This window comes from Peromyscus californicus, unplaced genomic scaffold (genome assembly GCF_007827085.1).
Source record: "Peromyscus californicus insignis strain IS unplaced genomic scaffold, ASM782708v3 Scaffold_9__1_contigs__length_137607984, whole genome shotgun sequence".
Classification (NCBI taxonomy): Eukaryota; Metazoa; Chordata; class Mammalia; order Rodentia; family Cricetidae; genus Peromyscus; species Peromyscus californicus.
In genome coordinates, this window is record NW_026294617.1 from 80,812,034 (window position 1) to 80,826,622 (window position 14,589).

The 14,589-nt window shown below is 34.7% G+C and overlaps 1 protein-coding gene across 1 annotated transcript in view; it reads right to left on the reverse strand.

The window, feature by feature from the left end:
• Positions 1-778: 778 nt before the first annotated feature.
• Positions 779-14,589, reverse strand: part of Sycp1 (synaptonemal complex protein 1) — a 108,314-nt gene continuing 94,503 nt past the window's right edge. The window contains exons 31-33 of the mRNA XM_052731488.1: positions 4,877-5,020; positions 1,159-1,245; positions 779-1,063 (exon numbers count right to left, since the gene is read on the reverse strand). Coding sequence (XP_052587448.1) covers positions 926-1,063; positions 1,159-1,245; positions 4,877-5,020 — 369 coding nt within the window. The 3' untranslated portion in view covers positions 779-925. The remainder of the gene's footprint in view (positions 1,064-1,158; positions 1,246-4,876; positions 5,021-14,589) is intronic.

Genomic DNA, 14,589 nt, shown 5'->3' on the forward strand with positions numbered 1-14,589 from the left:
CAGATCAATCATTAATCAAGAAAATTCCCCCACAGACTTGCCTACAAGCAATCTGATGGAAGCACTCTCTCAGTTGAAGTTCCTTTTCCCAGTGCCTCTAACTTGTATCAAGTTGACAAAAAAACTAACCAGGACAATCATTATGGAAACAAGATGCAAAACCAAAAATCCCACAAAATTCCATTCATTTACCATTACTTTGTGTCATATATTACTTCCTCCTATCTATTATTATTGTAGAAATGTCTATTCTTCCTAAAGTTCAACACTCCATTTACCCAATAAATTCTATTATAAAACATTCTATAAAAAAAGTTTGCCTCTGCTAACCTACTTCCCTCTCTAGTAGCTACCCCATTTATCTTCTTCCTTTAAAGTATGACTTCTTGAGCTTTTTACACTTAATAGCAAAAGTTGCCTCCATTTCTTTCCCATCATCCTCTCCTTAAATTCTGCCAATCACCAAAATTACTTGAAAAATTACCAATGATCTCCCACCAATTTCATTTTACCTGAGAAACATTACTTAATTTATCATTCCCTTCTCTCAAAATTATAATCAAAGACCCTCAAAGAATCAATGAGAAAGATTTATTTGCACCCAAAATATTTTAATAGCAAAGAATAAATTATAAATCTCAATAATGCATTTCTAATAGTCAAAAGCTCAAGTTAAAAAACCTAGAACTTTAATATCTATTGCAAGTAAAAGCAACAAAATGTAATTATATGAATATAATTAAAAAATTCAGATAACATATACTTATTTTATATTTAGGCCAAAATATAGTAACATGAACACAAATTATTTATGCAAGTAATTTTAAAGTCTAAATTCCTGGGTAAAGTTTGGTTCTCTGGGAAATAATAAAAAAGTTAACATTTAATATTATTAGTCTCTATAATCAACATTGATTTCCTGAAATTAAGTAAATAACTTTTCTGCTTCCTTTAGTCTTCTTTTTCTATCAATTTTAGCAATTGTTGACCAACGGTCCTCTCTCATTTTTCTCGCACTTCCAAACTTCACAGAAGATGCAGGAGTTGATAGAGATAAAGGAGTCTAAATACAAAGTAAAGTAAAACAGTATCTTAATATTTTTAAAAAAGGAAATTGGCTTTCAAATTTTGCTTTCTAAAATAAAATTTAAAAGCTACCTGTTTTGGTGTTTTGACCAATAGATGAGAATTTGGTGAATTATTACTGTAAAATCTGTTTGATGTCTCTTCCTCTGAAACCATGCTCTTGAAGAAAAACACAAAAATACAATGTTACAGTTATCATCAATATTATGTTATTAAAAGTTCTCAACATATCACCTATAAGGAGAATTAAAAGTAGAGCAAGTAGAAGAACAGAAGAGGGGGAGCAAAAAGAAAGAGAGAGAGGGAGAGAGGGAGGGGAGGAGGGAGGGAGGGAGGGAGGGAGGGAGGGAGAGGGAGGGAGAGGGAGGGGGAGAGAGAGAGAGAGAGAGAGCAAGAAGAAAAGTTAAAAAAAGGAAAATAGGGCTTATAACATTTGCACTCTGAGGTTGGAAAGCAAAGTACTTATTGTGCACAACACAAGTGCGGCTGTCTGCTATAGGTCTGTGGGTCATGTGGCGTGTAACATTAGTCACTACCATTTAAGGCTAAACTTGACCAAAAATCAATTGCCAGTCACTATTTCCTTTGGAAAATATAGGAATTCAAATAAGATTGCAGAATTCCAAAACAGTTATTTCATTTCATTTCTGCCAGCATAATTACTGCCTAGGAAACAGAGAAGTTCCTGGTACATTCCACTATATGATGTTCTCAAGGTCACACATGTAATTTTATTTATTTTAATTTTGCCTAGTTTTGCAGTGCTGGGCATTAAAGCCAGGGCACCAATACTAGACAAATACTACCACTGAGCTATAACCTTACCCATACAATTCTCCTTTTAAAAAATGAAAATGAGTAATTTAAAGTAATTTTGAGTATCACAATGACTAAGACATTGGCCAAGATCACTCTGCTAGAAATATAGCAGAGATTAAAACATTGGAATGTTTATCTCCAAAGTCCAGACTATTTCTAGCCACTCTTATTACATTTGTATGTATCTGGACTACATTTTCCACTGGAAGCTATTACATACAATGACCTTCATAGATATGGTATCAAGCTGTATTCAAATTTTGGCTTCATGTTTTACTGTATTATCTTATAAAAGGAACTTGTATAGCTTAGTTTCCTCAACTGTAAAATGAAAATAACATTCTCTATACTTTTATAGAATGAAATTGTTATAATAATTCAACTAATCTATGGAAAATGTTTTAAATAGGTTCTAGTTCACAATTTTAATGAGATGTTAATCATTATCTATGGGATTCTCGAGTAGGGACTCCATACGTTAACTTCAATAACAGGGTTCTAATGTTCAACTACTCAGTATTCCAAAACAACAAATTAGAGGCTCCTAAGCAATAAAAAGCTTTAAATATCTTATAGTTTTAAGTGGTAATAATGAAACAACAAGGCATAGGCAGGCGGGTCTCTGTGAGTTCAAGGCTAGCCTGATCTACACAGTGAGTTCCAGGACAGCTAGACAGCTAGAACTATGTAGAGAGAGTCTGTCTCAAAAAAGAAAAGAGAAAAAAGAAAGGAGAAAAGAAAAAGGAAATGAAATGAAATCAAATAATGGAACAATTGACTTTAACTAGAATTTTGTCGCTAAGATAAATAAGGTTTATTGCTCAATTTAGTGTAGTTCTCTTAAATTATTCTACGTTATTATTTAACCTTTATCATCCTTTAAGAAAGTGGTATAGAAATGTAGAATATAGATATGATAGGGTAAAAGGGTAGATTAATGAACCTACTTTTAAAGAGCAACAACTTGTTTAAAAATGTTTTATATTGCTATAGATTTTAGTTATTGATACAAATTTAAAGTTTAAAGTTAATTTTGTTATACTATATATATATATATATATATATTTCTACTCTTGTTTAAGGTATTATGTTTATAGAACTCATTTAAATTGCAATAGGTAATTAAGGAATACAGATTAATAATTAGTCTTCTATGATAGTCAAACTTATAGTCGTATTAATTTTTCTAGGTATACATAGATATATTTCAGATAGATAATCTTCAAACACTTCAAAGACCTACAGAATATGGCATTTAAAATATTTTAAAAACTTAGGACTTTCTGGACAGTGAGAAATGTCTGCTCCTGGCAACACCGATTTACTTCAAAGAGAAAGACGGGCGTCAAAGACACTCCATATGGAGTTTATCTTCTTCTTGGCAAAAATAGCCATTTTGGCAAGAAACTGTTCTTGCCTGGACTGCTTGACAAAATGTTGTATTGACTGGACATGCAGGATCCACAGGAAGGTGACCACTGAACTTTGCAAGGTGAGATAGTCCTTCAGGTTCCTGCTTCACAGAAGAAACTGCCAGACATTCTACAGGACACAGAGAGGAGTGACTGAGAGACTCTAGGCCTGTGGGCTGAAGATGGATGCCCAACTTTGCAGAGGAACTTTGGATGACTGTCCAGGCAGCCAGCTGTCTCTGTCATTCTAGATTTTTGGAAGTTGCTTACAATGCTCTTCCTGTTTACTTAGGTAATATTATGTCCTTCTGGGGTCTTTGATGTAGTTGAAGACTAGATAGTTATAATTTTCCTTAGTTATGATAAAAGATAAATTAGATATAAAACTGTAGACTCACAAATATAGGAGAGATAGAATATTTTCTCTAATTTTGCCAAATACAAATAGACTAGATATTATAACTGTAATTCTTGCTTGATTACTGTTTTGTTATATGTAATTTTACTGTGTTAAAGTTAAACCCTTCCTTTTTGATTAGACAGAAAGCGGGATCTGCTGTGGGATGTTCTGTATGCTGTGAATATGTGCTGCTCTGATCGGTTGATAAATAAAAAGCTGATTGGCCAGTAGCCAGGCAGGAAGTATAGGCAGGATAAACAGACAAGGAGAATTCTGGGAAGTGGAAGGCTGAGTCAGGAGATGCCAGCCCGCCGTCCAGGGAGCAGCATGTAATGGCACACAGGTAAAGCCATGAAAAGCATGGCAACATACAGATGAACAGAAATGGGCTGAGTTTAAGTGTAAGAGCCAGTCAGTGGTAGGCCTGAGCTAATGGCCAAGCAGTTTTAATTAATATAAGCCTCTATGTGTTTACTTGGGTCCAAGCAGTTGCAGGACTGGCAGGTGAGAGAGATGTGTCCTGACCACGGGTCAGGTGGGACACAGAAAAAATTTAGCTACAAGAAAGTATTGGTATGTGTAAATTGGAATAAACATTCCTATAAAACAGTAGAAGTAGGTTCCTTAAAAATGCTATCCTTAAAACATTACCCCTTCAGAGTGACAGAATGATAGTTGTCAATCAATATTGTAATATAAATGTTAATCAGTAGTGGTATAAAATAAAGCAACAAATATGCAAAAAAAAATGAGACCCTTAATAACAGATTTGGCTGTGAAACTATTAAAATATCAATCCCACTTTTATGGGTTTTTTTGATTTTTTGTTTGTTTTTGTTTTTACCATTTTTGTTTTTAAATGTAGAAAACCTTCATAATATTTCTCTGGAAAACAAGACAATAACGATTAGTCATCTCATATGCCAAATATATGAGATGGTATGCTTTTAAGTATCATGTTTTCAAAAATTTAGAGGAAAACTGTTTGAACCTTAATTTCTGTAAAATGACATGAAAACATGATTCTATGTTGTGACAGTTGTGCTATATTTATCACAATTGTAAATAACTATGTACATATGCTACATATTTATATCAAGTAATAACACAAATAATGATAAGAGCAAGTAAAAATGCTGATTCTTCATAATATTTTTACCAAGAGATCAGTAGCTTCTGAACTATCTGAATTAACATCAAATTCAAGGACTGTTTTTTTCTTTTTATTACTTCCTCCAGTGGGTATGTATTTGTTTTCTCTTTGATGTATTTTCATTTTAGTTGGTGTCTTCACTGTATATTCCTGTACAAAAATAAAAAACCATACATAATGATTAATGTGGTAGGATACACCAATAATGCTAATCCCACCAAGGGGTTTCTTATGTGCCCATGTAAAATATATGACAGGGAGAAGTTTCTAGTACAAGAATTGTCATCAGCAATAACTTGTATTTTTTTCAAACTGTGAAAATGTCCATTAGTGTAAATAATGTTCTTAAAGTTTTCTAAAAGTTAATCTTCTGATAAAGTGTTTTACTGATAATTCAAAAGTTGTAAAGTTGCTTATGTATAGACTCTTTACTACTACTGGTTGGTTGATTTTGGAAGAACTGCCAGAGGAAGCAAAACTTGAAATAAGCAAACATCTTAGGAGTAAGATGCAATTTGACCCAAGTCATTGCTTCAACACTGTCATCAGTCAATTTTTTACAGATGAACATAAAGACATACATATCTGATGGGTGATGTTCTGTATGCTGTTAATATGTGTTGCTCTGATTGGTTGATAAATAAAGCTGTTGGGCCAATGGTGAGGCAGAATAAGGTCAGGCAGGACATTCCAACTAGAGAGAGAGGAAGGAGAAAGACAGAGCAGAGGAGAAGCTGCAAGCTGCCGCCATAAGAAGCAAGATGTAAAGTACTGGTAAGCCACAAGACAAAGTATAGATTTATAGAAATGGGTTTATTTAAGATGTAAGAGCTAGCTAGCAAGAAGCTTGAGCCATTAGGCCATATACTTTGAAAATAATATAAGTCTCTGAAAGATTATTTTAAAAGTGGCTGCAAGACCACGGTGTCACAGTATGGTGATATTTTATTTGTATTAAAATATTATTTGTATGTTAATAAATAAAGTTGCCCGGGGGTCAGAGCTATTAGCAAGCCATAGGAAAGCAGGGCAGTGGTAGCGTACGCTTGTAATTCCAGCACTTGGTAGGCAGAGCTGGGAAAGTCTCTGTGTGTTCAGGGATACAGCCATTATTGGATACACATGCTTTTAATCTTAATACCAATCATGGAAAACCTGGAGGCCTATACAGACAGGCTGTGAGGAGGCGGTCATGTGGTTGGGTTTACAACCAATGAGAAGGCAGGACAGGAACTCTATATAAAGACTTTAACACAGGGGTAGCTCTGGTTCGGAGAGGTAGGACCACCGCAGGAGGAAGGGTAAGGTTTTAGCTCTTAGCTCTGACCCCCGGGCAACTTTATTTATTAACATACAAATAATATTTTAATACAAATAAAATATCACCATATCACAGGAGCCAGGCAGGACCAGAAAAAACTTACAACTACACATATCTGATGGTACACATCCTAATTTGCTGGATAGATCACTATGAAGTGTCAAAGCTAAAATAACCCTAATTTATCATGGCTCCTCCAGTATACTTCATAATGTTCCCATACATAGACAATGCAGTATTATATATATTTTTACTGCCTTACAATATTTTTGACATGCTATTAAATGAATTGTTCTTGTCAGGATGAAATGATGCTTGTTAAAAGAAAACATGAAATAATTTACACTCATTAAATAGTTACATGGGGGAGTAACCTTAACAATAATTGAACTCTGGACTACTTTCACTCATGTAGCCCACTGTCAGTCGTGACAATGTATCCCTCTATAACTTGCAAGATCACTTTTCTCTAAACAAGATTACCTTGCTTGTTTTGTAAATCTGTATGAGAACTTATTTTAAATTCTTTGTATAAGAGGCTAAGAACCTGGAAACATCTGGCCCAGATCCCAAACACCAGTAACAGTATCCTTCACAAATGAAAGAGAACTTAATATATAATGTATTAATGCAATGTATTAATAACTAATATATAGTATCATATGATAAATACATAATTTCTAGATAAAGAACTTCACTCATAGATTTCTCATACAAGAAATACTAAAGTGAGACCCTTCAGTCTAAAATGAAAGGATGCTAGCTTCAAATCCCCAAGAAGAAATTCAAGGTGCTGGGATGAAGACAACTGCATAGGAAACAAAAAAGAGAGTATCTATTTGTAACTTATTTTGACTACTATCTGATTTTAAACACAAATACATAAAGCAACAATTGTAATGAAATATAATGCCTAAACTATATTAACACATGGTTTACCTAAAATAAAAAATGACACAATAAAAGAGAAGAAAGGGACTAAACCTATAATAAAGCAAATGTTTTCAACACTGTTGAAATTACATTAACACTAATTCAAATTAAATAATTTTAACATAAGGTGTTATAATTGTCAACGTACCATCAAGCAATGACTCTAAAAACAGAAAGGAAAAAAAAAACCTCAAAATTAAGATTTCACTCTAAAAAGTATCTACTTAACCTAAAAGGAGAGATACAAGAAAAGAAAATAGATGTAAGATTTAGCATAAGCAACAAAATGATGGAAGTACATTCTACCATCTAATTTAATTCTAATTCAATGTCTATCACCTAATCAAAGGACAAAGACTAAATTATGTGGAAAAGATAGGGATTATATGTTGTTCACAAAAGACAAACTTTAGGTCTAATAGCAGAGATTAACAGTAAAAAGGCAGAAAGTGATGAATCATATTAAAGAAAGTAGGTTTGAAATAGCTCATTCTTATTGAACAAAATGAGATAAAGAATGGCATTTTAAGATTTCAGCCTATCAAAATATATTATAAGCAGAAAAGCAGACTCCCAAAACATATGCGTGAATAACCAAGAAAAATAATGAATTCAGAACCCGACTTTTACCAATTAGTAGAACAACTAAACAGACACTAAGGAAACACAATGTTTTAAAGATTCTGTAATGCAACCAAATGGATATTAGGGAAATTCATAGCACATTAATAAATACCTAATGAGTTAAGAAGAGTTACAAGAGCCAGGCATGGTGGCACACACCTTCAATACCAGCACTCAGGAAGCAGAGGTAGGCAGATCTGAGTTTGAGGTTAACCTGGTCAATGGAGCAAGTCCCAGGACAGCCAGGGCTATACAGAGAAACCCTGTCTCAAAAAACCAAAAATTAAAATTTAAAAAAAGAAGAGTTAAAGGAAGCTTAAAAATCAATATATGACAAAATCTATAGTATATAGTAAAAATCAATGCTTGGAGAAAAGCTGTAGTTACAAATGCCTCCATTAAAAATTAAGATCAAGAAGCCAGGCATGATGGCTCATAACTATACTCCCAGCACTCAGGAATTTTAAGACCAGCACAGGTTACATATCAAGTACCAGGCTAGTCTTGGCTACAATAAAAAACTCTGTCTCAAAAAAACATGGCAAAGAATAAAGCTATATGACAATTTAATACAACTGGTAATTTCTTGTATCTTAAATAGAAAAAGATGAAAAAACTATAAAATCCATGTAAAAGCTCAAATTTAGTAAGAAATATACTAATGTAAGCTTTTTTGGTTTTTACATATGTATCATGGTGTGGGGAAACCAAGTGAAAGATATACAGAATTTCTATATATTACCTTAGCAAGTTTCTGAAAATACAAAATCAATCGCAGTTATTTTAAAAAAATAAACCAGATAACCACACCCACTAGAATGACTAAAATGAAAAGGCTAAGAATATAGTGCCATTAGAATATTCATTGATTCTAGGTATAATGGGAATTCTTTAAATTGACTTAATTACTAAAAAAATGAGTGGCACCAGGTAGTGGTGGCGCATGCCTTTAATCCCAGCACTCAGGAGACAGAGGCAGGGGGATCTCTGTGAGTTTGAGGCCAGCCTGGGCTACAGAGTAAGTTCCAGGAAAGGCGCAAAGCTACACAGAGAAACTCTGTCTTGAAAAACCAAAAAAAAAAAAAAAAAAGAGTGGCAGTATATACTAAAATACATATCTCTACAATCTAGCAATTTCATTCCTTTGTACATACATAACTAAAGTGTGTATGTCAGATACTAGAACTTTTATACTTTCATAGAAGTCTACCCCGAAAACTATCCAAATATTTATTAATAACACAATTGATCAAAAAACTGTAACACAATCACACACTAGTATATTATATATAAGTAAAAATGGTCTATAACTTTAAACTACAACATAGGTGAACCTAATAAACATAATATTCAATAAAAGAAATCCAGATAAAAAGAGTATGTGCTACATGAGGAGTTGAGATTAATAATTAATCTTGGAAGGACTAATGATTGGAGCTTTTCTGAAATAACAGTAAAACTCTATTTTAATCTGAGTCTTGGTTATAAAGTTGTGTTTGGTTTAATTTAAAGTGAATAATTAAGATCAGTAATTTTTTCTTAGAAATATTTCAATTAAGTTTTTAAAGTGGAGTTATTCTTTAATATTGCTTCACATTCTTAACAATGTGGTTATGAATGTTTTAACATAAAAGTTTTTCTAAGCTATATAGTTATACTGGCTAATTAGTTGCCAACTTGACACAAGAGAGAGTCATCTAGAAAGAGGGAACCTCAACTGAGAAAATGCCTACATAAGACTGGACTATAGGCAAGTCTGTGCAGCAATTTCTTGGTTGATGTGAGAAAACTCAGTCCACCCTGGGTAGTTGGGCCTGAGCTGTATAAGAAAGCAGGATATGCAAACCAGTAATCAGCATTCCTCCATGGCCTCTGCTTTAGTTCCTGCCTTGAGTTCCTGCCCTGACTTCCCTCCATAATGGACTTCATCACAACAACAGAAAGAACACTAGAGCTAAAGTTGACTAATCTTCAAAAGTTGAATAATATTGTGTGTATTTATCAGATTAGGACTGAGGAATTTTTTTCTTGCTTGCTGGAGTGGTCAACAAGAACACAAAACCCACATCATAAAGAATATGAAATATGTATGTGAGGCCAAATCCATCTCTGAGTCTTATTTAAAAGTGAAAGAACTGGCTCTATGATTAATATATACTTATAACCATTTATTTCCAGGAAACAAAGAAAATAAGACACAAATTTTCAATTTAAAAGAATGGAAACAGGTTCAGATACTTTTCACCTCAACATGCGAAAAGAAGTGTCTTTGTAAAGTGTTGGGCGTTTACCCACCACCCCCACAGTTCCCCAGAGTTTTCTTGAGTGCGAGCAGCAGGAAATATTAGATAGAAGGATTTATTGCGGAGAATCTTGCGGAGATAAACAGACAGAAAATAAAGGATAGCCTCGAGAGGGCCTGGAACCTTTTCCAATGGGCCCCGACTGTCTCTGCCCCAGGGTTTTTATAGAGACGCCAAGGGGTGGAGCAAAAGACCTCCTCCCCCAGCACAGCCAAGTGCAGACCATCTCAGACACCTGTACTCAGGCCCGTGGTCCTAATCATCCTCTATGCGGACCTGCTGGGTAAAGCCACGAGGAACCCGAGAACGGGCTCCCACAGGTCCCCCTTTCTTAATATATAAAAATAACTATTAATGGCTTACAGCAATCTCCATAGCTGTTATACCTCCCAATATGGGAGTAGAGGATGGTAAAGATGGCATTTCTCTTTTGAATTAGGCCCAAGGTGACTACAGCAGTCTTAGCTGCCTCAAGCCCTTTCTAAACCAAAAACTCTTAAGGCGACTACAAACTTAAAGAATCCCTTAGCTTCATCATTACCATTAACAGGTTAACATAAATATTGCTATACATAGTCACAATTCTCTCAATCTTACAACTCAAAACAAACTCTTAACAGAACCATTTGAATTAGCATATATGGTGCTATATTTTCTCCGTCTTATAACTTTAACTCAATCATTTGAATTTTCTTGCTAACAGAACATAGGGAAAAACTTCAATGTATTCACATCAAACTTAAATATTCCTTAACTCTACAAAACCAGGGTGCATTAATATCAATAGGGTAAATATAATTTCTGCAAACATAATTCAACCTCATAACTCCTTTTCTTTATAATTTTTTAAACAAAATCTCAAACCTAGTTAGAAGAACCCAAACTCATACAATTCCTACAAACCCATATTGAAAAGCAATCTTCTCAATCTAACCATTAACACTTTGAAAACTTAGCAAAACATCCAAAAGCAGTTTCTTAATAAAACTCTTTACACTTTGAAAGTAGTCTCTTAATATACCCCATTTGCATTTCTTACTAACAAAAACATAACATTAATCCACTCAAACATCTTTTGAAATTAGACTAAGGAATATTAACTCTCCCTTTTCTTATAATTTTTTAAGTAAAATCTCAAGCCTAGTTAGAAAACCCAAACTTCTGTTTAAACAGTTCCATTTGTAACACAAAACCAGTTCCATAAGTAATTCCATTTTTACATAAACAGTTCCACAAAACAATTCATGAATCACCAGTTAATAAAGCATATATGCATACACAAAACTGCATCTTGATTCTAGGTAGAAATAATAAATTTCTTCATTTAAACAGTTCCATTTTTAACCCAATTCCAGGAAACAGTTCCTAGGTCATTACTATAAGTAAACTCAAAATTGTCCCATTACAATGAAATCTCTATTGTTCATTTCATTTCTTAAGTTCCAAAATTCAAATGATAAATTCTGGTACTAGCCTTCCAAATATGAGAAATCCATAACCAAAATCTTTTTGTAATTTTATCTCATTTTAAGTTCAATAAGTTCAAACAAGAAATAAATTCTGGTATCAGGCTGAAGAGACGTTTTTCAACCAAAACTTTTTGCAGTTAACAATTTTTGTTCAAACAAGCGTCTCTGAACTTTTATTCTCAAGCCAGAGACCTTTTTAGGTACAGTAGTATTCTAAACCGCACTGTTTTTGATGCTAGCTCAGGTTTTTCTGTGTTGCGTCGATTTTCCACAGATCTCAGCTGCGGATGCCTTGTTGTGCTGGTTCTGGCGTCTGCAATTCTTAGCTTCTTAGCGGCTTCTGGAGCTTTTGGAAACCGCTCAGACTGCCTGCTTTGCAGTCTGCTAGGACACTAACTTCTGTATCTCAGGTTTTTTCACCATAAACATTAAGCATAGATTCACACTTAACATTTACACTTTTTAAACTCACATAACATTTTTTGCCTTGCAAAGCATTTAGACTCACATTCAACATTTACACTTTTTTACAAACTCACATAACATCTACTTATTTATACTCCTTAAGGAAACTCTAGAACTACTTTAGCAAATATATTTCTTATTACTTATATTCATTCATCTTATTTCTTATTTAAACTTACATTTACAACTAGCATCTTTACTTCTTACAAGCTTATTACTACATGTCTTAAGACTACCTTAGATATTTCTTGCAAGCTTATATTCTTAAAGGAACTCTATAGATCTACTTTACAAACTTATATAGGGCTACCATTAGCATATATTTAACTTAGCAAACACCCAAAGATTTCTTAACACAGAGATCTAACAAGAGAATTTTTACAAACTCACATCTTCATCTTTTTCTATTTCTTACTCTTAATTATTATCATATGTATCTATTAGAAAGATTCTCTTAACTAGACAGGAAGTACGTACATCATATCTAAAGTTTAGAGTTTATAGTCAGCTTTGTTATAAAGCACTGGGATTTAGTGAGTGTTGTTGTTATAGAATTATGATAGTTGTTGCTAGGGGACTGTAACCTTCCCAGGATGACACCACACTCCAAAGTTGCCAGTTCTCTCAGCCGTTCCGGACCGGCAGAGATGCACTGTCAGCGGTAAACAGTTTTTAACTAGAGGCTGTCCCTTCACCCAAATTCATAATAGCTCCCACTATGTACTTCAATTCAGACAAACATTTCTACTACAGCAGTACTTTTGGTTTGTTCTACCGAAAAACTTCACTTCACGCTGAGGGTGAAATTACCGTGTTTAGCTGCTGTAAAGCTCTTCGCAGAGTACTGCACAGCTATTAGGTGATATAAAGTATTTTTCTAAAGGAGCTAGTAAAGCCACAAGTGGCACAGCTCCGAACTGTATTTAGTATTTTCACTTCATTAGCTTTAACTCCTGATGTTTATTAGCAGCTGTAATATTTAGCATTGATTTCTTATAAGGAACTTTCAGGTGAAGCTTTTTTTTAAAGACAGATTTTTCTGAAGTTTGTTTCCCATCTATAAAGCAGTCATTTCTTTTTTGAATGCCTGTTTCTTATCCCCTTAATTAGATTTGCAGAGGAATCACTCATTGCAGGCAATTTGTTCAAAAGGCAAAGAACTTTTTTAATTTCAACATAAGTTTCTTCATATCTAAGACAACGTTCAGTGTATAAACTGCTTTCCCTTGTTTTAAGGATTTTAAAGTGGCTTGTTTGCTCTTATAGGTAGCTTTTTGTCATCCAACTACCATAAAAACTTTGCACAGCTATTAGGGTAAATAAGGAATTTTACCAACGGAGCCCCAAACCGCGAAGCATCTAGTTCCGTATCCTTTCAATTTTTCATTGGAACAGACACTTAAACTCTTAGATGATTTTCCTCCTTATTCTTTTAAAAGCTGTATTTTAAGTTTACCATGAACGTATTTTCCAGCTGACAAAAGTGTTTCAGGGCAATGTCGCCATCTTTAGCTGAAAAACTACCTTTCCCAGAATGCATTTCCCTTATATCAGTCTATAATAATATCAGTCCCTTATATCATTTCCCTTATATCAGTCGTTTCCCATAGTTCTTTTTGGGTCTGAGAGTCAACTTCTAAGTTCTTTTTTACCAGACTTGCTTACAAATTCTTGCCCGGGAGGTTTGAACAAAGTTTTTTGCTTTTGCAATGGGAGATTTGAACGAGCATTTTACATTTTCAATTATGGGACAATGGGAGGGTTCTGGTCTCTCCTTAGCTGGCTTTAACAGGTGTCTCTCCTTCATTTGACACGGGCCCCCAAATCAGAACTGCACCTGCCTCGTTAGCGGGCATTGAGGCTGGCATTTCTGATAGCAACTTTCCTAGGGAGCTTGTGTTTGTCTTAGCCAGACAGTGAAAAACAAGATCATTTACAACAGCTTTTCCATAGCTCCTTCAGAGAGATTTTCTACCACTGATCTATCTCATTTTGCTTGTTCCTTCCCCACTAGATGCAGAGCTTCAGGTATCTGTCTGCAGCTCTGTACCTCTGCTAGCTGCCTTTGGAGGTAGGGGCTTTTTTTTTCCTCCCCCTGAATCTGCCTCAAATTCTAGCAGCTTTTTCAGGTCATGCATTTTCTGGGGAGGAATATGTCCCTTCTCTTTCTTCAGAGTCTTTTTCCCAGACAGTTCCCAGTTTGGTCTCAGTTTATCCCCTCTACCCCAGAAACAGTTTCCGACACTACAGTGGCGGCTTTCCCTGCTACTGAAGGTAGGGGCTTTTTGTCTATTTCTGTTTTCGGGGTCTGTGTGGTTTGCGTACAGACTGAAAATCTAACAAGGGAGGTTTTTGCCATCTCTAAACTCCCATTAGGACAGGCGTTTTGCTTCATCAGGCCTTCACCTGGCCCAGTCCCCCAGTGGGTTGTGTTTGCTTGTCTGGGTGCTCAAGGACAGAGCTTATGCCAGAGGCAATCACTCCTCAGGGCTACACTCCCTCATCTCAGGGAGTCAGTTGAAACAAAGCTTTTCTCAAAGAGGTGCTTTCTCTGACAGAAAAGAAAGCTTTACTCCTGGATAGTTCTGTTCTGCCCTGGCTGGG